General features: G+C 42.3%; 1 protein-coding gene across 1 annotated transcript in view; it reads left to right on the top strand.

Annotated features, from left to right (window-relative positions):
- Positions 1–23,780, top strand: part of zswim8 (zinc finger, SWIM-type containing 8) — a 171,664-nt gene that overhangs the window by 26,387 nt on the left and 121,497 nt on the right. The window contains exons 4-6 of the mRNA XM_034184232.1: positions 7,896–8,068; positions 21,075–21,182; positions 22,546–22,627. Of these exons, the coding sequence (XP_034040123.1) occupies positions 7,896–8,068; positions 21,075–21,182; positions 22,546–22,627 (363 nt within the window). The remainder of the gene's footprint in view (positions 1–7,895; positions 8,069–21,074; positions 21,183–22,545; positions 22,628–23,780) is intronic.

Below are 23,780 nucleotides of genomic sequence, written 5' to 3'. Positions count from 1 at the left end.
CTGAGCTCATTTTAAATGGACAGACACAAAGTGGAAAAGTGTGCTGTGGTCTGATGAGTCCACATTTCATATTGTTTTTGGAAATCATGGACATCGTGTCCTCTGGACAAAAGAGGAAAAAGACCATCCAGATTGTTACCAGCACAAAGTTCAAAAGCCAGCATCTGTGATGGTCTGGGGGTGTGTTAGTGCCCATGGCATGGGCAACTTACACATCTGTGATGGCACCATCAATGCTGAAAGGTACATCCAGGTTTTGGAGCAACACATGCTGCCATCCAAGCAACGTCTTTTTCAGGGACGTCCCTGCTTATTTCAGCAAGACAATGCCAAGCGACATTCTGCATGTGTTACAACAGTGTGGCTTTGTAGTAAAAGAGTGCGGGTACTAGACTGGCCTGCCTGCAGTCCAGACCTGTCGCCCATTGAAAATGTGTGGCGCATTATGAAGCGCAAAATACGACAACAGAGACCCCGGACTGTTGAACAACTGAAGTTGTACATCACGCAAGAATGGGAATTTCAATTGCTCCCTCAGTCACTCCATTATCATTCCGGTACCCAAATCCAATAAAATATCCTGCCTTAACGGCTGCAGACTAATCGCTCTCACTTCTGTTATAATGAAATCATTTGAACACATCATACTCACACACCTGAAAGAAATTACCTCCCCCCTCATGGACAGTCACCAGTTTGCTTATCAGACTAATAGATCTGTTGAAGATGCAATAAACCTGGCCATTTATTACATTATGCAACACCTGGAGTCCCCCCACACCTACGCCTGGCTACTGTTCATTGACTTCAGCTCTGCTTTTAACACAATCAACCCGGTCAGCCTCTTCAGTAAACTCATGGACATGGATATTGGCACTACTGGATCCTACTGATCCTACAGTTATGGATCCTACTGGATCACAAAGGACACAGAGTCAGGATGAGTAGCCTCCTGTCCCAACCTCTGACCCTCAGCACAGGTGCCCCTCAGGGTTGTGTTCTTTCCCCTTGGCTTTTCTCCATCTACACAAACTCCCTCACATCCACCCATAGTTCATTTTCCTTTCTTAAATATGCAGATGACACTACAATAATTGGACTCATCACTAACAATAACGAACTTTACTACCATGAACAGGTTACCAAAGCAGTCACTTGGTGCCAAAACAATAGCCTACACAGCTTAACACATCAAAAACCCAGGAACTCATAGTCGACTTCTCACGCTCACCCTCTCACAAAATCCCCATTTCGATGTCTACTCAGCCCATCTCTATCACTGAGTCATTCCACCTGTTCACACTGTTGCCTTCTGGAAGACGCTACAGGTCCCTGCCAACGAAATCAGTCAGATTCAAAAACAGCTTTTTTCCATCAGCTGTACGGACACTAAACCAAGTCATTAACTGATGTTTCTATGTGTATTTGTCTATTTATTGTTTGTTTGTGGTGTGTTGACACAGAGATGTGAGCATTTCGTGCTGTACTGGAAACAAATTCCACCAACTTGTTGTGTGGTCATTAATAAATGAATCTTGAAAGAATTCCACCTTCAAAGCTTCACCAATGAGTGTCCTCAGTTCACAAATGCTTATTGAGTGTTGTTAGACGGAAAGGTGATGTAACACAGTGGTAAACATACCACTGTCCCAGCTTTTTTGAAACGTGTTGCAGGCATCCATTTCAAAATGAGCAAATATTTGCACAAAAACAATAAAGTTTATCAGTTTGAACTAGGGATGTCCCGATCAGGTTTTTTGACCCCGATCCGATTCTGAGTCATCTGATTTTGAGTATCTGCCAATACCGAGTTCCGATCCGATACTTTAAAAAACTGAATGAACAATGAACAAATGCTAAATATATAATAATTTCATTTTAATCAGCTTATTTTATTATTTTTCACTTAAACAGTGCACTTCTCCTTGAGGTAGCTTGAACAATCAAGTAATAATCTACCAGACTTAAAAAATGTACAAATTTCCATGTTATTTTATTTGTCCAAGGTTCCGTATGTTAAACAAGAAATTATCTAATCTGAAATAACAGGTGGTTTTAATTTATAGATCAAAGGTTTCTAAAGAACCATTTATTGATTTAGCTATTTTAATTACAAGTGTTCTAAACTTTTTTAAACAGTAATCAGAAGCAAACAACAAAAAACATTTCCAAGGATTTTTCTTCAGACACGTGGTTTCTGCACTGATCTGTGGTTCAAATCCCCACCTGACTGGAAAATCACTTAGGGCCCTTGGGCAAGGTCTTTAATCTCCTAGTTGCTCCTGGTGTGTAGTGAGTGCCTTGTATGGCAGCACCCTGACATCGGGGTGAATGTGAGGCATAATTGTAAAGCGCTTTGAGCGTCTATATAAATGCAGTCCATTTACCATTTGTACAGATCAGTGGTTTCTGCCACTAGTCTTCCGTGTTTTGGCCCTACGCATCGTTCCTATTGGACAGTGTGGAGTTACGTCACAGCTTAGAGCGTCGAAAGTTCATGTCAACTTGAAGAGTAAAAGTAAAAAAAAAAACAACTTCCATTTGTGTCCTGACAGTCCTCAGTGTCCCTCTGATGCTTTATCAGTGTTCAACAAGTTCAGAGCAGCGCAGTGAACGTGAATGAAGACGGGAGCTCTTTAAGACGCGCTCCTAAATGTGGTGAGTGTGCACGTTGCTCGTGCGCACACAATCTCTTGCTCCGTTTTGCAGACAAACGATCACAGGACAATTTGTTTTTTTCTTTTTGTTAATCAGATGACAGATCGTCGTCCTGAGGACTTGGTCAGCTCCGGGTCCTGCTGTGCACGGAAGAATGACTGAGCCCGAGTTTCGGTGGGAAAGTGTCCATCATCCTCTTGTCGTTCCATCGTGGCGTCAGGCTGAGAGCGTAAACACACAAACTGCAGTTCTGCGAAATAAACTCTGTGCGCGTAACTCCCCCACCTCTGTCAGGTTGAACTTATGTTTTTTTCTTTTGTTCAATTAAAAAAAAAAAGATTGGGTTGAACTTTGACCGTGTCAGCCTGCCGTCAGAAGCATCAGAAGCAAGCTAAGCGATGCTTCTGACGCCTCTATAAAGCAACGCGTCTCACGCCTGTGACGCTTCCGACGCGTGAAAGGCCCATTAATCTGCAATAATGAGCCTGAAATAGCGCTGATCAAAATTAAAAATTCTTTTTTTATATATATATATATACTCTCAACAAAAATATAAATGCAACACTTTTGGTTTTGCTTCCATTTTGTATGAGATGAACTCAAAGATCTAAAACTTTTTCCACATACACAATATCACCATTTCCCTCAAATATTGTTCACAAACCAGTCTAAATCTGTGATAGTGAGCACTTCTCCTTTGCTGAGATAATCCATCCCACCTCACAGGTGTGCCATATCAAGATGCTGATTAGACACCATGATTAGTGCACAGGTGTGCCTTAGACTGCCCACAATAAAAGGCCACTCTGAAAGGTGCAGTTTTATCACACAGCACAATGCCACAGATGTCACAAGATTTGAGGGAGCGTGCAATTGGCATGCTGACAGCAGGAATGTCAACCAGAGCTGTTGCTCATGTATTGAATGTTCATTTCTCTACCATAAGCTGTCTCCAAAGGCGTTTTAGAGAATTTGGCAGTACATCCAACCAGCCTCACAACCGCAGTCCACGTGTAACCACACCAGCCCAGGACCTCCACATCCAGCATGTTCACCTCCAAGATCGTCTGAGACCAGCCACTCGGACAGCTGCTGAAACAATAGGTTTGCATAACCAAAGAATTTCTGCACAAACTGTCAGAAACCGTCTCAGGGAAGCTCATCTGCATGCTCGTCGTTCTCATTGGGGTCTCGACCTGACTCCAGTTCGTCGTCGTAACCGACTTGAGTGGGCAAATGCTCACATTTGCTGGCGTTTGGCACGTTGGCGAGGTGTTCTCTTCACAGATGAATCCTGGTTCACACTGTCTAGGGCAGATGGCAGACAGCGTGTGTGGCGTCATGTGGGTGAGCGGTTTTCTGATGTCAATGTTGTGGATCGAGTGGCCCATGGTGGCGTTGGGGTTATGGTATGGGCAGGCGTCTGTTATGGACGAAGAACACAGGTGCATTTTATTGATGGCATTTTGAATGCACAGAGATACCGTGACAAGATCCTGAGGCCCATTGTTGTGCCAACATCCAAGAACATCACCTCATGTTGCAGCAGGATAATGCACGGCCCCATTTGGCAAGGATCTGTACACAATTCTTGGAAGCTGAAAATGTCCCAGTTCTTGTATGGCCGGCATACTCACCGGACATGTCACCCATTGAGCATGTTTGGGATGCTCTGGACCGACGTATACGACAGCGTGTACCAGTTCCTGCCAATATCCAGCAACTTTGCACAGCCATTGAAGAGGAGTGGACCAACATTCCACAGGCCACAATGGACAACCTGATCAACTCTATGCGAAGGAGATGTGTTGCACTGCATGAGGCAAATGGTGGTCACACCAGATACTGACTGGTATCCCCCCCAATAAAACAAAACTGCACCTTTCAGAGTGGCCTTTTATTGTGGGCAGTCTAAGGCACACCTGTGCACTAATCATGGTGTCTAATCAGCATCTTGATATGGCACACCTGTGAGGTGGGATGGATTATCTCAGCAAAGGAGAAGTGCTCACTATCACAGATTTAGACTGGTTTGTGAACAATATTTGAGAGAAATGGTGATATTGTGTATGTTTGAGTTCATCTCATACAAAATGGGAGCAAAACCAAAAGTGTTGCGTTTATATTTTTGTTGAGTGTATAATCTTTACTAAATTGTATAATAATGTGAAGTGTTTTATGTATGTATTTTAACTAACACTTATTTTTAGGGTGTTTGCTACCACCTGTCCAGGAACTGCAGATGAAAAATAGCCGCTAAGGCTAATTCTGGTGCATTTACAGAAATGTTCATTAATGTACATTGTCCCTGTCAAATAAACTAATAAATAAAAAAATAAAAATAAATGAGGATAAAATCTATATCGGATTCCTGATCGGGATGCAACGTCCGATTTCGAGCAAGTCTGAAACCATGTAATCGGGCCCGATTTCCGATCATGTGATCGGATCGGGACATCCCTAGTTTGAACATTAAATATCTTGTCTTTGTGGTGTATTCAATTAAATATAGGTTGAAGAGGATTTGCAAATCATTGTATTCTGTTTTTATTTACATTTTATACTACATCCCAACTTCATTGGAATTGGGGTTGTTTGGGATTGTTGGCTTTACCCCGATCACACTTGCCACTGCGAACTGCGAATCAGTTCTCCCCCTTGGATTTGCTTGATGTGAATTCTCTGAGCCCACAAGTGACTTCCACTCCTGTCTCCAGGCCAAAACACTGGACTTTAGTGATAGGGGAGTCTGTCACCCGCAACGTCAGGTTACGGACACCGGCTGACGTTAAATCTATTCCTGGGGCCAGAGCTCCTGTCATTGCATCTCATCTTAGGGTGCTGATGCTGCAGAAGAGAAGACAGACTAAGGAACATGATACGAGATATAGTCACATAGTTATTCACTTCGGCGCCAATGATGTCAGGATGAAGCACTCAGAGGTCACAAAAATGGACATAGAGAGGACTTGTGACCTTGCCAGAAAGATGTGTCAGCAACAATTAATAGTCTCTAGTCCCCTCCCCTCCCGGGGTACTGATGAGGCATTTAGCAGGCTGACATCGTTAAATAGGTGGCTGGTGCAGTTTTGTAGACAGCAAGGCTTTAGATTTATTGATAACTAGCCTTCGTTCTGGGGCCGCCATGGCTTGCTGATGCCGGATGGCTTTCACCCTACTGAGGAAGGCACTGCCATCTTGTCTGCAAACATAGATGGAGCTCTACAGGGAGGGTAACATTAGGAATTTACAGCAGGCCACAGAGCAGGTGATTAGAGACCCTGCAAGGCTTATGACAAATGTGGATGTGGAGTCTATTAGCTTAGCAGGGAAATTAGTGCAGAAAATCCACTATAGTGATAGTGCAGTTTATGTGCCAGGGAGGGAAATTCATCAAGTTGAGACTGTGGCCTTATTCCGTAGACGTGTCCATAAAATCCATAGAGGGATATGCTTTGCAAACTTAATACCCATTACTACACTGGATGATGTTGAAATTGAGGATGGCCCAATGGTTGTTCCAGCAATAGCAAAGATTTCGTGTCTGCTACCTACAATGCGCGTGGAATGTCTCAAACCTAAACCTACTTCTAGGCATCTTATATATGCTACTCTGGAACCACCCCTAAATCCAAACAGTTCAACTGTCAACCCCACTGAGGTCCTTAGTCTGGGTCTCAGTAACATAAGATAGCTATCCTCAAAATCATTGTTGATTAATGATCTAATTATTGATCATCACTTAGATATGATTGGGTTATGTGAAACCTGGCTTACACCTACAGCTGTCCTCTCCCTAAATGACGCCTGCCCACCAGCTTACACATTTAGTCACATACCTCATGGATCATGAGATAATTTCATTGCGTGCATCCAGGATTGCCTTGTCTATGTGGTAAATGAGACATTAATAAGGCGCTGTGATTTTTTTTTTTTTTTCCAACTTGTGGCGCAAAAACAGAGACCCGGTGGGGAAGGTGGGGGGAGAAGACTCCGCTGACTGATCTGACAGAGTAAAGTGCCTGAAAGGAGCTTTTCTTTACCATGACAAGGAATTAAAGTATTTTCAGACATTGTTTTCCAAAATCAGGAGGCTTTATGTGAATTTGTCTTCAGGATGTGATGATGAATCCACTAAGACGAAAAGGGAAGACTTTATATTTACTCTGTGTGTGAATTTACGCAGCATAAGGACCGCAGTTTTCAGCGAATCAATGGACAGCATCAACTGACGTATTTTGACTTATGAGAAAGCTTCTAAAAATCTATAAATTAGCTGCATCATTGTTTAAGCCGCAGTGTTCAAAGCGTGTGAAAAAACGGCTTATAGTCTGGAAATTACAGTATATATCCTGGACAGAGCCTGTGTGACATCATCCATTCGTTTTCTATAGAGACCCTGAACAGCTGAAATCACCTCCTTGTCTGAGTGTCACCATGTTCAGTAGAGACCAAAACAGTGTTTTGTACCAGGCTGTACATGTTTATTTCTGCTCTAAAGACATTTGGACATTTTAACATGGAGTCCTATGGTAATGTGCTCTGTTTGGAGCTAACCACAAGTGGCCAGTCAGGGAACTACAAGACTTCCACTTTAGGGCCAAAATTCAGGCTTGAGTGTTGCTGCTTCGCGTCACCGCATCAAATTCAAGACTGATCACATTAGGATTTGTTTTTTTGTTGTTTTTTTTTTATCTTCAAAATGACTCCATCTCTCTCCCTTTCCCTCATTTCTGTTTTTCTGTTTCCCTCCTCTCCTGTATCTCCCCATCCTATCTCTTCCCCCTGTTGGAGTTGTGGTATTTTCTGGCTGCTTTTCCTTGTCGTCATGTGACCTGACCTGTACCTCATCTGGCTGTAACAGTGATGAGTCTGCCTTAAACAGAGCAACATTGATTTCAGTAGTTTGGAATATTTCCATTATTATATTTTATATTTATTATCTTGTGGTTGGGGATTGTTTTCTTTCTGTTTATGTTAGTGTTCTCTATGTGCGTAGGTATTTCTTCTGTTAATGATCAGGAGCACTGCCCAGACCTGAGTACAGAATTTTGTTCTGTCATGTTTTATGTGGCTGGAATGATGATAAAGGATCCTTGAACCTTGATCTATGGTTCCGTTGTGTTCTGTAGAGGTTTGATTTTTATCATATGAAATATTGAAGCAGTCTGAGTATTTTTCTCTCTCTTTGATTGACTCAGCTTCTTTGTTTGTTTGTTTGTTTTGTCTGATTGCAGGCTTCCACCTCAGTGCTACAGTTGTGTCCAGTCAGACCAGTCAGTCTAAAGGAGCGTACAACGTGGCGGTCATGTTTGACCGCTGCCGCATCACTTCCTGCAGCTGCACCTGTGGTGCTGGGGCCAAATGGTGTGCTCACGTGGTGGCGCTCTGCCTCTTCCGGATCCACAATGTGAGTTTATGCCGGCACTGATTTCATCTTAGCTCACTAAGCAAAAGGCCAAAAGAGGCTGAACTGATGGTGTAACCCTGGTTACTGGTTAGTAGTAGATTATGAGTGCACAACTGTGAGGGTGTCACATGGGCCGGCTTCAGAAGAATTATGGGCCTTTGACACTGAATCCGTCAGATGCGTCAAATGCGTCAAAAATCGGTCTAAAAAGCATTATTTTCAATGAGACGCGTTGCGTTTCAGATGCGTCGCGTCAAAAGCCGAGCTAAACCGACACATCTGACGGGAGCGCGCATTGCCGCTTGTCAGCAGGCTGAGCTGTGACGTACCTTTGCGTTGTACAATAGGAACGGCGCGTCGGGCCAAAACACGGAAGACGGGTGGCAGAAACCACTGATCTGTACAAAATGGATGGTGCAGAAACCACTGATCTGTGCAAAACATACGTGTCATAGGACTCATTTATGGAACAGTTTTCTGAAGAAAAATCCTTCAAAATGTTTTTTGTTGTTGTTACTTCATTTCTGATTACTGTTAAAAAAAAAAGTTTAGAACACTTGTAATTAAAATAGCTAAATAAATCAATAAATGGTTCTTTAGAAACCTTTCGTCTGTAAATTAAAACCACCTGTTATTTCAGATTATTTCATTTCTTGTTTAACATAAGGAACCTCGGACATTTATTTTTAGACAAAATAACATGGAAATTTGTACATTTTTTTTTAAAGTCTGGTAGATTATTTATATCTTATTTTAACCAGAAAAACAGACACTGTAAATAAATACTAATGTTTATTATAAATGCAACAGGAAATATTTTAACAATGACTGCAGTGTGATTGTAAAATAGGATTTCTGTGACATAAACCTCATGATGATTTTATATATATATATATATATATATATATATATATATATATATATAGTCATTTCAACTTGTAATTTGGCCAAAATATGTAATTGCCTTTAATGTTGTTATCAGGACAGAGTCATTTCTAAAATATGAATTTGAGCACAATAAGTGGAGAGCTTCTACCTGTGCAAATGTCTTTGGACTTTGATTTCATGGACATTTTTAATGATCCGTTCATTTATTGTTAAAATATAAAATGAAACAGCTTTTTTAAAAATAATAAAATAGTTGCTGTTGAAAGAGCCTTTTATTTAGAAGCAGGTCATGTTCTCCTGGATTCTCGGGACCAGATGAAGGTCTCTTCTGCAGCTTTGACCTCTGGTGGTGTTGCTAAAAAGCAGAGATGTTTTCTTTCGACTGGACTTCGTGGTGTTCAGCTCATCAGTGGAAGTTTGGTTGTCTGCACAGCAAATGTTCCTGATTAGGACAAATAAAAATATTTCTTTAAATATAAAGAAACACTAAACAGCTTATATATATTAAAAAAAGGGGGGGAAACACAGGGAAAAAAGGATGGCAAAAACGCCCGAAAAAATGAGTTATTTAAAGTTGAGCTTTTGTGGTGTCTGAAAAAAGCTGTAGCTTTATTTGGTAAAAATAAAAAGACTGAACCATTTAGAAATTAAAGTGTTCACTCAGATCAACTGTGCTAAAAGGCTCCGCTAATGTTAGCCGATCAATAAACCTTCAAAGCAGTTCAGTAAACATCACGTTTTATTTTTACATTATTCTCACCTCGAAAAAGCTGCAGAACTAAACTCCGTTGGGCAAACTGGGACTTCACATTTATCCAAAAAGTGGGAGATTTCGGACTGAGTGGGTTTGCTCCATCACCCCGGCTGCCTGCCTCGGTCTGCCCAGGAATGATGCCTGAAGGCCGGCTTCTCCGTGCGGGTCGGCCCACTGTCGCGGTTTGATCGATATCCCACTAAGTCCCATTAAGTCATCGGTCCTCCCTCGGTCAGCGGTGTCTCCGAGGGAGTGAAAAAAAAAAGCTTCTCCCAGCAGGGTGATGGGAGAATCGTTCTACTGCTGTTTTTAAAAGCTTTTTTGTGGTTCAGGCGACGCAAATTCAAGATGGCGATCGCTGAACTTTTTCAGATTGTGGAAACAGCCAGAGTGTGACGTGGCAATCTCCGCCCCGCCCCCCCTTTTTTTTTCTTTTTTTGCCGCTTCCAAAGCGTCGCGTCTGACGTCATCCGTCGGATGTGTTTTCCGACAGATCCGACGGATTCCCATACGTTGACGGATTGGCCTGACGGATTCAGTGTGAAAGGCCCATTAGGATGACAGGAACCTGGGAGTCTGAATACGAACATGCAGGGAAAAAAAATCAACTTAGCCAAGATGACAACAACTGAAATAATAATAAAGTGCACACAGTTTAAAAAAAAAAATTTGTTTCTCTGAGTTCAGTTCTTTTTTGGGTGTTAGGGCTCAAATTATTTGTTTCCATGTCTCTGTCTGCATGATGGGAGAGCAAAAATCACAGTCTGTCTCGCCACCCAGTTAACTGGGATCTCTGAAATCTTTCACAGCAGATGCTGCTGTCTGAATCTGTCCCTCAGTGGAGTCCTGGTGCCTGATCGTTGTGGTGTCAGTCTGAGCTCCGCTGAGTTCACTACACTCATACACTGTCAACGTAGGTTATATCTCATGTTAGGGCACAAAGCTAGCCTCTGAATGTTATTAACCCACTGCCGGCCCGTAGCCGAGCACATCTCCCTGCTCTTCAATTACTTGAGTGGGTCTCACCTAGGGATTGGTATCGGGAACCAGTTCTTTTCAAGTATCATTAAGAAATGATTCGATCCACCAACATCAGTAGCCTTTTTGCTTAACAATTCCCTTATCGGTCCTTCAGAGCGGCCGTGGTTTTTGAGGGTGTTTGTCGGGAAAATGATCATTTCTCTATGTTGATTACAGACCCTGCAGCTGCTCTGTAATCATCCGCTTCTGCAGCGCGGTTCTTTTTTGAAGCTTGAAGCAATGAAGCAGTGCTCAGATCTGCTACTTTTCCGCTCCTTAACCCCTCTCAAATCCATTAAAATATGTCAGTTGTGAGTCACTTTTGTGCAGATTAAAGTCACTAACTCGGACTCCTTTCTTGTTGGGAGAAAGAAACGAGAATTGTCCTCCGTTCTGTTCGCACAGCTCCAAACGCTGCGCCACTGTCTGCTAAGTCAAATTAGAAAGATAGAGTCCGATTGGAATTAATAACTTCAAAGTAAATCGGCGTTTTTATTTTTTCAAAAACTATATGGATTTGAATCACGTGTGATTGCATCAGCCAAGCTTGAACCTACGTGCGCATGCGTGAGTTTTTTCACGCCTGTCAGTTGCGTCATTCACCTGTGAGCAGGCTTTGTGTGAGCAGTGGTCCAGCCCCCTCGTCAGATTTTTATTGCAAATAAAATGTCTGAACGATTTGGAGCTTTGCTGCATCAAATTTTTCCAGAAACTGTGAGAGACCTCCAGGTGGACACCATTCGGAAAATTGATGATGGCTTTCAGGGACGATTTTATGGGGATTACACAGACTAAGGAGTGCTCCAGCCAGTTTAAAGACCGGCCACAGCTGCTGAGAGCGCGGTGCACTCCGAGCGCCGATCGACAGGCTGAAACCCCGCTGAAACAACCAGATCATTTCCAAAGTGAAGGCTTTGTTGATCCGGGATGTCGTCTGACTTCCACAGAACTAGGAAGAAGATGTGGACATCAGCACTTTTTTTGGCACATTCCACTGTTACAGGAGTTTTTGTCATGGAAAAAGGAGCAGAGGGATTTGCGCGTCAGCACGGACCCGCATGGCGCAAAACAACGCTGTGATGAAGCCTCACAGGACATGTTCTGGCATATCCAGCTCATCCACAATTTCTCGGATAGTCACACGACTGAAAAGCCACCGAAAGCCGTCTGAAAGCCATCTGAAAGCCGTCCTGTGAGACCAACATGGAGGTGGTTTTGTCCCGCGCCATGAGCGGCTCCGTGGCGCATCCCTCTGCTTCTCTTTCCATGAAAAAAACTCCTGTAACAGTGGAATGTGCCAAAAAAGTGCTGATGTCCACGTCTTCTTCCTAGTTCTGTGGAAATCAGACGACATCCGGGATCAACAAAGCCTTCACTTTGGAAATGATCTGGTTGTTTCAGCGGTGTTTCAGCCTGTTGATTGGCGCTTGGAGTGCGCCGAGCTCTCAGCTGCTGTGGACGGTCTTTAAACCAGCTGGAGCACTCCTTAATCTGTGTAATCCCATAAAATCGTCCCTGAAAGCCATCTGAATTTTCCGAATGGTGTCCACCTGGAGGTCTCTCACAGTTTCTGGAAAAAGTTGATGCAGCAAAGCTCCAAATCATTCAGACATTTTATTCACAAGAAAAATCTGACGAGAGGGATGGACCACTGCTCACACAAAGCCTGCTCACAGGCGAATGACGCAACCGACAGGCATGAAAAAACTCACGCATGCGCATGAAGGTTCAAGCTTGGCTGATGCAATCACACGTGATTCAAATCCATATGGTTTTTGAAAAAAATAAAAAGGTCCGTTACTTTTTGGACAGACCTCGTATGTCCAGAGTTTAAGGATCCAGTGACCAATTTCATATTTATTTACTTTAAGACTGAATAAAATGTTGTTGACATAGAAAACCTGTAAAGCCTACTTGTAGTACACAGAAAATTCACAGGAGTTGTTGATAAGGGAATCGATAAGGAATCCCATCGATGAGCAGAATCGATAATGGCATCGATATCGATAAAGTCTTATCAATACCCATCCCTAGTCTCACCTATTTGTTGGTGTGGGTGTGTGTGTGGGCTGACTCACCGCCTCTTTGGCCTGTGACCCTCTCTCTCTGCCCAGACACACTGTCCACCGCGGCTTGCATCTGGTGGCCAGTCTGTGATTGACACAATCTGTTCAGTTTTTGTTAAAATTCATATTGAGTCCATTGGGGTGTGTACAAACTCATTCTATTCCTTTCCCAGTGTAGCAGCCGTGTCCTGGTGTTCTTGGCCGCCTGCTATCTCCCCCAGTGAAACCACCAAATAGCCCCCCCCCCCCCCACTCTTCACACATCTGTGACTGATACAGGCTAATGAGTTAGTCTGTCACGCCCCCAATTTTGCACATGCCCAGTGTATTCTCTGCCACAGATTTTTCACCCTCGCAACATATCACCAAAACACAAGATGCCCCCCGTACATCTGTGACATGTTGTGTTGAACCCGTAGGAGGGTGGTCTGGACCCCCAGTTTAACTGGACCTTTACTGACAACTACTGTTCACCTCCAACAAAAATTTTAAGGCCCTGTTACACCTTGATGGTTTAGCCTGTGTATGCCGGCCATGTTAAAAATGCTGGCGCACGTCTAATAAATTAATGCAGCTGTCACACCTTGACAGTTAACCAGCATATGCTGACAGCCCCATTTCCACCCAGTGGTTTGGGTCGGTACTGCACCATGTGGTATGAGTCAGAAACAGAGTAATTTAACATTATTTTATTTTTTTATGTTCCACGCGGTGCTTGCGCCATGAGGCGGGGCATATATCATCCGGGTTGTCTGTCCGTCAGTCCTTTCATCTGTCCTTCTGTCTGTCTGTCCGTCTGTCCTGCCGCAATTCGTTCGCTGCGACGTAGCTTCGCACCTATTGCTCGAAAAACTTCATATTTGGTGGGTACATGCCTTGGAGGAGTATTTCGCATGGGTTCAACAGTTCAACTGTCAACCCCACTGAGGTCCTTAGACTGGGTCTCATTAACATAAGATCACTGTCCTCAAAATCATTGTTGATTAATGATTTAATTATTTATCATCACTTAGATATGATTGGGTTAAGTAAAACCTGGCTTAAACCTACAGCTGTCCTCCCCTTAAATGAGACCTGCCCACCAGCATATACATTTAGTCACATCCCTCGTGATGCGAAGCAAGGCAGGGGTGTTGCTCTTATTTATAAATCTAGGTTTAGCTTATTAGCTGTTGTGGGTCACAAATATAACTCGTTTGAGCATCTGATTCTCCGCTCCGCTCAGGATATTACGCATTGCCATGGTCAGAAAATAAAAATCAGCCGTATTACTTTGTCACTGTATATAGGCCTCCTGGCCCATATTCTGAATTCTTAAATGAATTTGGTGCGTTCATCTCTAACTTGTCCACTAGTGCAGATAACATTCTGATCATTTGTGACTTTAACGTTCATATAAATAAGCCTTCTAATCCCCTCTGCAAATCATTTATGGAAATTGTGGATGCATTAGGATTTCGGCAATGCATTCGGGATTCGACGCACATTAGTGGAAATACCCTGGATCTGGTTCTCGCACGTGGTATTGCTGTCATGAATATTGACATCATGCCTCTTACATCAGTGGTGTCTGATCACTCACTTATTAAGTTTACAGTTTCGCTGCCGTGTTTAGTTGAACAACAACCTTATATATGATCACGGCGATGCATCAACTCCTCAACTAAGACTGAACTCGAAGCTAGACTGCCTGATGTCTTACCCTCACTTTTGATAAATACCCACTCAGTAGACAGACTTGTGGATAGTTTAAACTCAGTGCTCAAAACGACACTCGACATGATTGCACCACCTGTGTTGAAACCGCACTCCCTCAAATCGCAGTCATCTTGGTTCAGTGATTACCTGCGTGACCTCAAGCATAAAGCAAGAGGTCTAGAACGGAAATGGCGTAGTTCAAAATTAGAAGTATTCCACCTTGCGTGGCGTGATGCTATCTTAGACTACAACCCCTGGCAAAAATTATGGAATCACCGGCCTCGGATGATGTTCAGTCAGTTATTTAATTTTGTAGAAAAAAAGCAGATCACAGACATGACACAAAACTAAAGTCATTTCAAATGGCAACTTTCTGGCTTTAAGAAACACTATAAGAAATCAGGAAAAAAAATTGTGGCAGTCAGTAACGGTTACTTTTTTAGACCGAGCAGAGGGGAAAAAAATATGGAATCACTCAGTTCTGAGGAATAAATAATGGAATCACCCTGTAAAATTTTTTTATTGGTAGACCAAGGAAGACATCAAAGCGTCAAGACAGGAAAACTTAAAGCAATATGTCTCAAAAATCGAAAATGCACAACAAAACAAATGAGGAACGAATGGGAGGAAACTGGATTCAACGTCTGTGACTGAACTGTAAAAAACCGCCTAAAGGAAATGGGATTTACATACAGAAAAGCTAAACGAAAGCCATCATTAACACCTAAACAGAAAAAAACAAGGTTACAGTGGGCTAAGGAAAAGCAATTGTGGACTGTGGATGACTGGATGAAAGTCATATTCAGTGATGAATCTCGAATCTGCATTGGACAAGGTGATGATGCTGGAACTTTTGTTTGGTGCCGTTCCAATGAGATTTATAAAGATGACTGCCTGAAGAGAACATGTAAATTTCCACAGTCATTGATGATATGGGGCTGCATGTCAGGTAAAGGCACTGGGGAGATGGCTGTCATTACATCATCAATAAATGCACAAGGTTACGTTGATATTTTGGACACTTTTCTTATCCCATCAAATGAAAGGATGTTTGGGGATGATATCATTTTTCAAGATGATAATGCATCTTGCCATAGAGCAAAAACTGTGAAAACATTCCTTGCAAAAAGACACATAGGGTCAATGTCATGGCCTGCAAATAGTCCGGATCTTAATCCAATTGAAAATCTTTGGTGGAAGTTGAAGAAAATGGTCCATGACAAGGCTCCAACCTGCAAAGCTGATCTGGCAACAGCAATCAGAGAAAGTTGGAGCCAGATTGATGAAGAGTACTGTTTGTCACTCATTAAGTCCATGCCTCAGAGACTGCAAGCTGTTATAAAAGCCAGAGGTGGTGCAACAAAATACTAGTGATGTGTTGGAGCGTTCTTTTGTTTTTCATGATTCCATCATTTTTTCCTCAGAATTGAGTGATTCCATAGTTTTTTCCCTCTGCTTGGTCTAAAAAAGTAACCGTTACTGACTGCCACAATTATTTTTCCTGATTTCTTATAGTGTTTCTTAAAGCCAGAAAGTTGCCATTTGAAATGACTTTAGTTTTATGTCATGTCTGTGATCTGCTTTTTTTCTACAAAATTAAACAACTGACAGAACATCCTCCGAGGCCGGTGATTCCATAATTTTTGCCAGGGGTTGTATAAGCATGCATTATTGGTTACAAAGCGGACTTACTACTCTGATTTGATCAACAAAAACAAGCATATCTCAAAGTTCTTGTTCAACACAGTGGCAACACTTATTCATGGACAACCACCTGTAGTTCGCTCTCCTTTTACAGCACAAGATTTCCTAGATTACTTTGAGAAGAAAATAGATGACTTTAGGTTCAACATATCCCAGCATGCCTTAATCCAGCCACTACACCCTGCTATTGATGTGGGCACCACTACTGAGGTATTACCTAGATTTACAGAATTTGATAGTATCTCACTAGGCATGCTGACAAAACTTGTAACGTCAACAAAAAGCACAACCTGTTTATTTGATCCTATACCAACAAAACTGTTTAAGGATCTGTGGCCCACTCTTGGGCCGACTGTGCTGGAAATTATTAATCTTTCTTTAACTTCTGGATCTGTTCCTAAACGTTTCAAATCTGCAGTGATTAAACCATTACTTAAGAAACCTAATCTTGACCCTAGTGTATTGGAAAACTATTGGCCGATATCAAATCTATCATTTTGCTCTAAAATTCTGTAAAAAGTGGTGTCACGGCAGCTCGTAGACTATCTTACTGAGAATAATCTCTTTGAGCCACTGCAGTCTGCTTTTAGAAAATATCATTCCACAGAGACGGCTCTCACTAAAGTGGTGAATGATCTTCTGCGTACAATGGATTCGGACACCACTACGGTTCTGTTGCTGTTAGATCTCAGTGCTGCATTTGATACAGTGGATCATCATATTCTACTTGATAAGCTTGAAAATCATTTTGGGATTACTGGGAGTGCCCTTGCATGGCTGACGTCATACTTGACCAGTCGTTCTCACTGTGGTTTGTACAGTAACACTACCTCTAACTTTAGTGACATGAAATTTGGGGTTCCTCAGGGGTCTGTCTTAGGCCCCCTGCTTTTCTCCCTTTATATAGCACCCCTTGGGCACATATTGCAGAGTTTTGGGATTACCTTTCACTGCTATGCAGATGATACTCAGTTATATATGCCGATAAATGCTGGTAATCTCGTTCACATAAAATCCTTAGAAGATTGCCTTGCAGCAGTGAGAAGTTGGATGTCTAGAAACTTCCTACTTTTAAACTCTGAAAAGACTGAAATGATGGTTCTTGGTCCAGTGACACATCGGCATCAATTTGACCAGTTAACACTCAGCCTTGGCTCGTGTGTCATACATCACACTGACAAAGTGAGGAACCTTGGGATAATTTTTGATCCTTCATTGTCCTTTGGCCTCCATATTAGATCGTGCCCCTGTTCTGTGGAACGATCTTCCTGCGTCAATAAAACAATCAGATTCTGTGGAGATTTTCAAGTCCAGACTTAAGACGCACTTATTTTCGCTTTCATATGGCTAGCATACTGGTACAGCTTTGCTTTACGCTTTTTACTCTTTTAATTCATGTTATTAGTAATTGGAGCGTGCTGCGGCCTCAACTTCACCTAAATTCTGCGTCTTTTAGTGAAGTTTAGGGCTAGCGGCCGGCGATCACCTTAGTATTTCTTCTGTTTTTCTTGTTGATTAATGCTGGCAAATTATACTTTTTTTTTTTTTGTCTTTCTGATGCCTGATTCTGTTTTTTCTCTCTAAGGCGCAGCTCCATCCAGAGATGGGAGTTGTGTTTGTGTTGGCGATCCTCTGTCCTGTGCACCAACAGCAATTCTTGTATATTCGTCTGTGAATTGTTCTGTGAATTATTTCTATAATTTATGTTTGTATCATGGCCCAAGCAGAGGGTCACCCCTTTGAGTCTGGTCTGCTTGAGGTTTCTTCCTCAGGAGTTTTTCCTTACCACTGTTGCTGTGGGGGTTGGTAAGGTTAGACCTTACCTGTGTGAAGCGCTTTGAGGCAACTCTGTTGTGATTTGGCGCTCTATAAAGGAAAATAAATTGAAATTGAATTAATTGAAATTGTTCGAAGGCCGGGGACCTTGACCTACTTTTCAAGGTCACCAATGGTCACAACTGTCAAATCCTTCGCCACAACTTTGCTCCGCACCCATTGCTCACAGAAACTTCATATTTGGTGGGTACATGCTTTGGAGGAGTACTTCGCATCGGTTCGAAGGTCGGTTGCCTTGACCTACTTTTCAAGGTCAGCAGTGGTCACAACTCTCAAATCCTTCGCCTGAAAGTTGTTCGCCGCAATGTACCTCGGCACCTATTTCTTTCAAAAACTTCATATTTGGTGGGTACATGCCTTGGAGGAGTACTTCGCATGGGTTTGAAGTCCAGTGACCTTTACCTACTTTTAAAAAATTGCCAATAGTTGCATTTGTTCGAAGGCTACTGACTTTTTATGGCCACTGTTGGCCACATCCTCTAAATAAATATAATGTCAATCTCCAGTTTTTCCACTGTGTGTCCCAGTTTACATCAAACACATGAGGGTTCAACCAAATACCTACCCCACACATGTACATATTACTGCACTTCACATGTGCACGGGGCATTTAGTGACGAATGTCTCTAGTTATTTTCATTTTTTGTCTTGATGGACCATTTTCGTTGTGTACAGAATACTGATGAGTCGACTGGCTGTGGGGAAACGCTGACTGAACAGAGCGCTGTGACTCTTTGAACTTTTAAAGTGCCAGCTGTTTCCTGATCAGACCTGATCAGGTCATCACGGACCTGAATAATGAAACGCTGTGATGATTTAAACTTTCAACCATGATCAGGTGTGATCTGAATGAAGTGCTGTGTGATCTGTCAGTGTGGTGATCACCGACAGCAACGGCGCTTTAAATGTTTAAACAACGCATTAATCAGGTGTGATCACCCTGATCGATCGATCAGGTCATCTGATGATCACACCACAGCGGCGGTGCTTTAAAACTTTAAATCATCACAGTGCTTCTGTGTGTTCAGAGTGCAGCACCAACATGAGAAACGCACCTGGAGCAGAAAAACCACAGAAGGACTTGCTTTAAACGCTGCATTTCCAGCCATGAATTAAAGTATTTTCAGAGGTCATTTTAAAAAATCAGGAGCTTTATGTGGGTTTGTGTCTGTCTGTGATGGTGAATTGGACTGAAATGAACAGGTCAGATTTACTCCATGTGTGAATGAAACGGTCTGTCTGCATGAGGACGCAGCTTTCAGCCAATCAGTGACAGGGCTGTGAAAACTCAGCAGATCCGTGAAATTCGGTGGATTTCATCAGCTGAGGGATTGGTTCACAAAAGCATCTGCACTGAGCTCCTCCAGGTGGGTGGAGATGCTGTTCTCCTGGCATTGCATACAATCAGTTTCATTCCTGGAGACGGCTATCATCCCTACAGACTCAAAGAAAGATCAGTCTGGCTCTATGCCTGTTGATCATTGACTGCATTGTAGCTCAGCGAGGACTCATTGAATTCAAACGTGACTCTCAGCCTGTGTTGAATTTGTTGAACTGCATGCTCACCTCAATAATGCACTGTTTTTAATGATATTTTGTTTTTGTTTTTTTTCTGTTTCCTGTTTCTTCAGCTTGGTAAAACTTTGTAAACCTTGTAACCGTTAGAATGCCCTAAGCAGTGGGTCGCCCCTTTGAGTCTGGTCTGCTTGTGGTTTCTTTCTCAAATCATCAGAGGGAGTTTTTCCTTATCACTGTCACCTGGGTGCTTGCTCTGGGGGTTGTTAAGACTCACACCTTCCTTGTGTGAGTCATCTTGAGGCAGCTTTGTTGTGATTTGGCACTATAGAAATAAAATAAATTGGAATTGAATTGAACAAAGTTTTTGATTCAGTTGATTGGGCTACTCTCTTGGACATCCTAAAGAATTTTTGGGATCCCCTCCATGTTATTGGACATCATGGCCAGCCAATACACAGATACAGTGAGTGCTGTGTGGAGTGAAGACAGAGATAGAGTTTTTCCCATTGAAAATTGGTGTTCCTCAGGGATCTGTTCTGGCTCCTATCCTGTTCTGTGTTTGTGTGGACTGGGTGTTGGGTCAGGTTGTGAAAACAAGTGACTTCTGCCCTTTTATTGGTGAGGAAAAGTTTACTGACCTTTACTTGATGGACGGTGCAGTGGCCTTTGTGGAATCAGTGGATACTCTGATTGCAGCACTTGAAAAGCTGAGTGAGGAATCAGAGTGTCCGGGTTTGTCCTGGATCAAGACTACTATCCAGGCTTTCATTGACCTCCTGGACTCAGCCATGAAAAATGTATCTGTATGTGTTGAACTTGTAGAGACATTCACTTATCTTCAGCCTTTGGGAAGATTTTATAGAGTCATGTGGTTGAAGGCGGGAGGTGTTTGCTGATGCTGATATCTTTACAGAAGAATGAAGGTCCAAATCTTTAGTGTCCTCGTTCTTGTCGTATTGCTGTATGGTTGTCACATTTGGAACAGGATGTCTTTGGTATCAGGTCTCTTTGGAGGACCTTTGGGACCTGCTGGAATGCCTTTGTGTCAGATGAATGCTTACTTAGTAAGACTCTGATGAGGAGAATGACTTACATTGTGAGGGAACATCACCTAAGGTAATTTGGCCATGTGGTGGGTTTGTCAGTGCAGTTTGTGTGTCTGCTGGACTAAATTAAAACCACTCCTGCAGAACAAACAGTCGTCATCACTGTTGCAGGGCATCACATGACCTGATACGGCCTTCATCTGCACCGTCCCAGTCCATTCATCTCTAAATGTGTCATAGACACTCATCCACTCCACTAACCCTAACCCTAACCCTGCGTAGGATTCACGCAGAACACAAGAAGACTTGAAGGCACGTTTGCACATGAAGGAGTTTATGCAGTGCAGCGATGTCAGAAGCAGAGAGAAGATGAGACCCTGTGCTTCACACAGGCGGCTGACGTTGGCATGGATCATGTTTCTTGTGTTAATCACGGAGTTGGCTGTTGGCACTCATGTCTCTGTGTTTGTTTGCAGGCATCAGCAGTGTGTCTCAGGGCTCCAGTGTCTGAGTCTTTGTCCAGACTGCAGAGGGATCAGCTCCAAAAGTTTGCCCAGTACCTAATTAGTGAGCTGCCACAGCAGGTAAGGTGTGACCACAATCAACAATTTGATGGGCAGAAAACTGTTACAGAGTAGAAATCACATCTTTCTTTCTGCCAACCTTTTGTCATTCTTTGTGTGTGTGTGTGTGTGTGTGTGTGTGTGTGTGTGTGTGTGTGTGTGTGTGTGTGTGTGTGTGTGTGTGTGTGTGTGTGTGTGTGTGTGTGTGTGTGTGTGTACATGAGCACGCTTAGATGCACTAGATCAGGGGTGGCCAATTTCGGGCTTCGAGAGCCACCTTCCTGATACTCTTAGTTGTCTCTCTCCTCCAACACACCTGAATCCAATGAAAGGCTCATTAAAAGTCTGCTAACGAGTCTTTCACTGGATTCAGGTGTGTTGGTGCAGGGAGACAACTAAGAGTGTCAGGAAGGTGGCTCTCGAGGGCCAAACTTGGCCACCCCTGATCTAGTGCATGCATTACTGTTTTTGTTTATCGTGTTAGCTTGCTGGGTACAGTTGGCTTATTAATGGCTAATTTAGCTCTTCTACTATAACTAGCTTATTTTTGCTATTTACAATTTTATTGTACATGGTGTAGATTTTTAATGATTCTTCAGTTTGTGTGTTCCTTTAAAGACATCAACATATAGTACCTATGTTCTTAGGTTTCCATTTGATAGCATACTGATTATACTTTTTATTTTCCTATAGTATGCTAACAGAGTTACTTTAGATACCAGTACACTCACACTCACAGCTTCTGTTTCTATAATAAAATACCAGATTTACAGCTTAGCCTACTTGCTATATTTAATTTTACTACTAGTCTACATACTAAATTGCCTTTACTACAATCTTCTCCTGTGATGTCTTATCCTTCTTATGTCTTATTACTTATTATATTATAGATACCTTTTTCTTGAGCTGCTTGGGTGTGTAGGGAGAGTTCCCATGGGATAAAAAAGCTTTTTAACCTACCATCCCTGGTTCTCAAGACCAGGCACCTAAGTGGCTCTACTCTACTCTTTTCTACTCTCCTATTTTACTCTTCCTTTTTAGATATTTAGATATACCTTTGTATACTGGCATAGTTCCACCTTAGAATTGGAATATAATATATAAGATATACCTTACTGAATTTTCATGCACTAGTTAGTCATTTATACACAGTCAGGGAAAACTAAACACCAACATGTTCCACCATTTTCAGCTTTTCACAATGACGCAGTTTTCTATGCAGTTAGCAGACAACCATTACTGCTTTGAGGTGAAAATGCTTTTAATTTGAACTACATTCAGAAAGTAACATGTAAAAATGTAAAGCACAAAGTACACTTTATGTACACATAAACATAGTGTAAATACACTTTAATGTTAACTCATGCTGGATGTCGTCTTGCAGATTCTACCCACTGCTCAGCGTTTGCTTGATGAGCTTCTGTCCTCTCAGTCCACTGCCATCAACACCGTGTGTGGAGCTCCAGGTACTCCAGCAGAAAGCAGCGTTTTCTCATGAAGTGTTTCCAGAGAATTTCCAACTTTCTTTCTGTACGCAGCCACGTAACCAAGCATTCTGTCTGTAGCATTGTTTTCAGGAGTGGACAGTCTGCGTTCTTGTCCAAACAGGTTCGTTAAAGCTTTGTCCTTTTTTATACTATGGGAAAAATAAGATTTACAATCAGTATAAACCATAACATAAAGCAGGACAAAGTCAAAGTCACTTTTTTTAATGTTAAGTTTGGGTTTGCGTCCTTCTCGCTTGTGTACAAACTTGTACTAGTGATGGGTCGATGAGGCGTCATGAAGCGTTTCAACACATTGCCAAGCTGTATTGATACTGTGTCGATAGTGTGTCACTGAATACTGACACCTGCTGGACCTAAAAAATCCCTACAGCCACCCAAGTTTACACTCTCAACTGACACTAATTTCATGGCCTCGTATATACAATAATATAATCTAAGTCCTTGTATGTCATTTTGTATCATTTCATATCTTCAGTTAAATTTAAAATCTTTAATAAATAATGTGAACAAGAGAAGAGTTGTGGTATTGTATCAGTAAGTCTGGAGGGGCAGAGAAGTATGTGAGGGTCGTGAAGGACATGTTCAAGGACAGTGAGACAGCAGTGAGATGCGCAGTAGGAATAACAGATTATGGGGAGGTGAGTGGCCAAAGGTACCCTGACACTTGCACAGATTTGATCCCTGCACTGGCACGCAATCTGGTGTGCCAGAGAGTAAACTCATTGTAAATTGTGTGTGAGCTGTGCGCGGCTGCATGCAAGTGCGCAAAGAAAATTTTGAAATGTTCAAAATTGCTGACATGCATTAATTTTGTGATCTACATGTGAACACTGCACAATCTATTTGAAAACCCTGTGTTTCACTGCAAGTCAATGCGCCTCATTGCCACAGCACATCTGAACGATTATGACGAGATGTTACATCTACAAACATTATTTTACAGATACATTATCAAACTCATAATAAGGAATGAAAATGCAAGTGTATTACCAATCCATTACAATATAAATATTATAAATAGTTACTTTTGAGACTATTCCAAATGCGATCTCCACCTCACAAAGCACATGAGAAAAGCTGCAGCTGTAGATAATTTCTCTGTGGTTCCAGG

Source organism: Thalassophryne amazonica, chromosome 13, assembly GCF_902500255.1.
Source record: "Thalassophryne amazonica chromosome 13, fThaAma1.1, whole genome shotgun sequence".
NCBI classification, from domain to species: Eukaryota; Metazoa; Chordata; class Actinopteri; order Batrachoidiformes; family Batrachoididae; genus Thalassophryne; species Thalassophryne amazonica.
The sequence above is the reverse complement of the archived record's forward strand: the minus strand, read 5'-3'. Positions and strand labels throughout refer to the sequence as shown.